A 393-nucleotide genomic window follows, 5' to 3' on the forward strand; every position below is an offset into this window, starting at 1 on the left:
GAGGAATGACAACGTGAAGTGAGCGAAGAAAACGGTGTAATTCCTTCCGGATTCCCTGAGCCAAGAGTTGCGAGTAGCTTCAGCCGGAGGACCGATTTATATCCAGATTGGAGATAACAGCCATCAGTGACGAAGAAAGTTATATCTCTTGGTGCTACTCACTCAGTTCCGCCATCCATGGTCTCCACCATCGACTTCCGTTTCCTCTTGGCGTTCCTCCCTTTGCACACTCTCTGGGTGAAGGTGCCGGAGAGACAAGAGAAGAATACCGTAGAGGTGCTCACGGACACGAGGGAGTAAGTGGTGGTAGACCCTGGACACGACCCGACAGCCGTACGCGCACAGCGACCTGGCACCACCATGCCCGCCCAGGACCGACACGTGGACACATGC

At 54.7% G+C, this 393-nt stretch overlaps 1 protein-coding gene across 1 annotated transcript in view; it reads right to left on the minus strand.

Annotated features, from left to right (window-relative positions):
- The window catches only part of LOC119585424, a 711-nt gene extending 349 nt beyond the window's left edge, over positions 1–362 (minus strand). The window contains exon 1 of the mRNA XM_037934084.1: positions 163–362. Coding sequence (XP_037790012.1) covers positions 163–362 — 200 coding nt within the window. The remainder of the gene's footprint in view (positions 1–162) is intronic.
- Between the last annotated feature and the right edge of the window lie 31 nt (positions 363–393).

Source organism: Penaeus monodon, chromosome 19 (genome assembly GCF_015228065.2).
Source record: "Penaeus monodon isolate SGIC_2016 chromosome 19, NSTDA_Pmon_1, whole genome shotgun sequence".
Taxonomy (NCBI): domain Eukaryota; kingdom Metazoa; phylum Arthropoda; class Malacostraca; order Decapoda; family Penaeidae; genus Penaeus; species Penaeus monodon.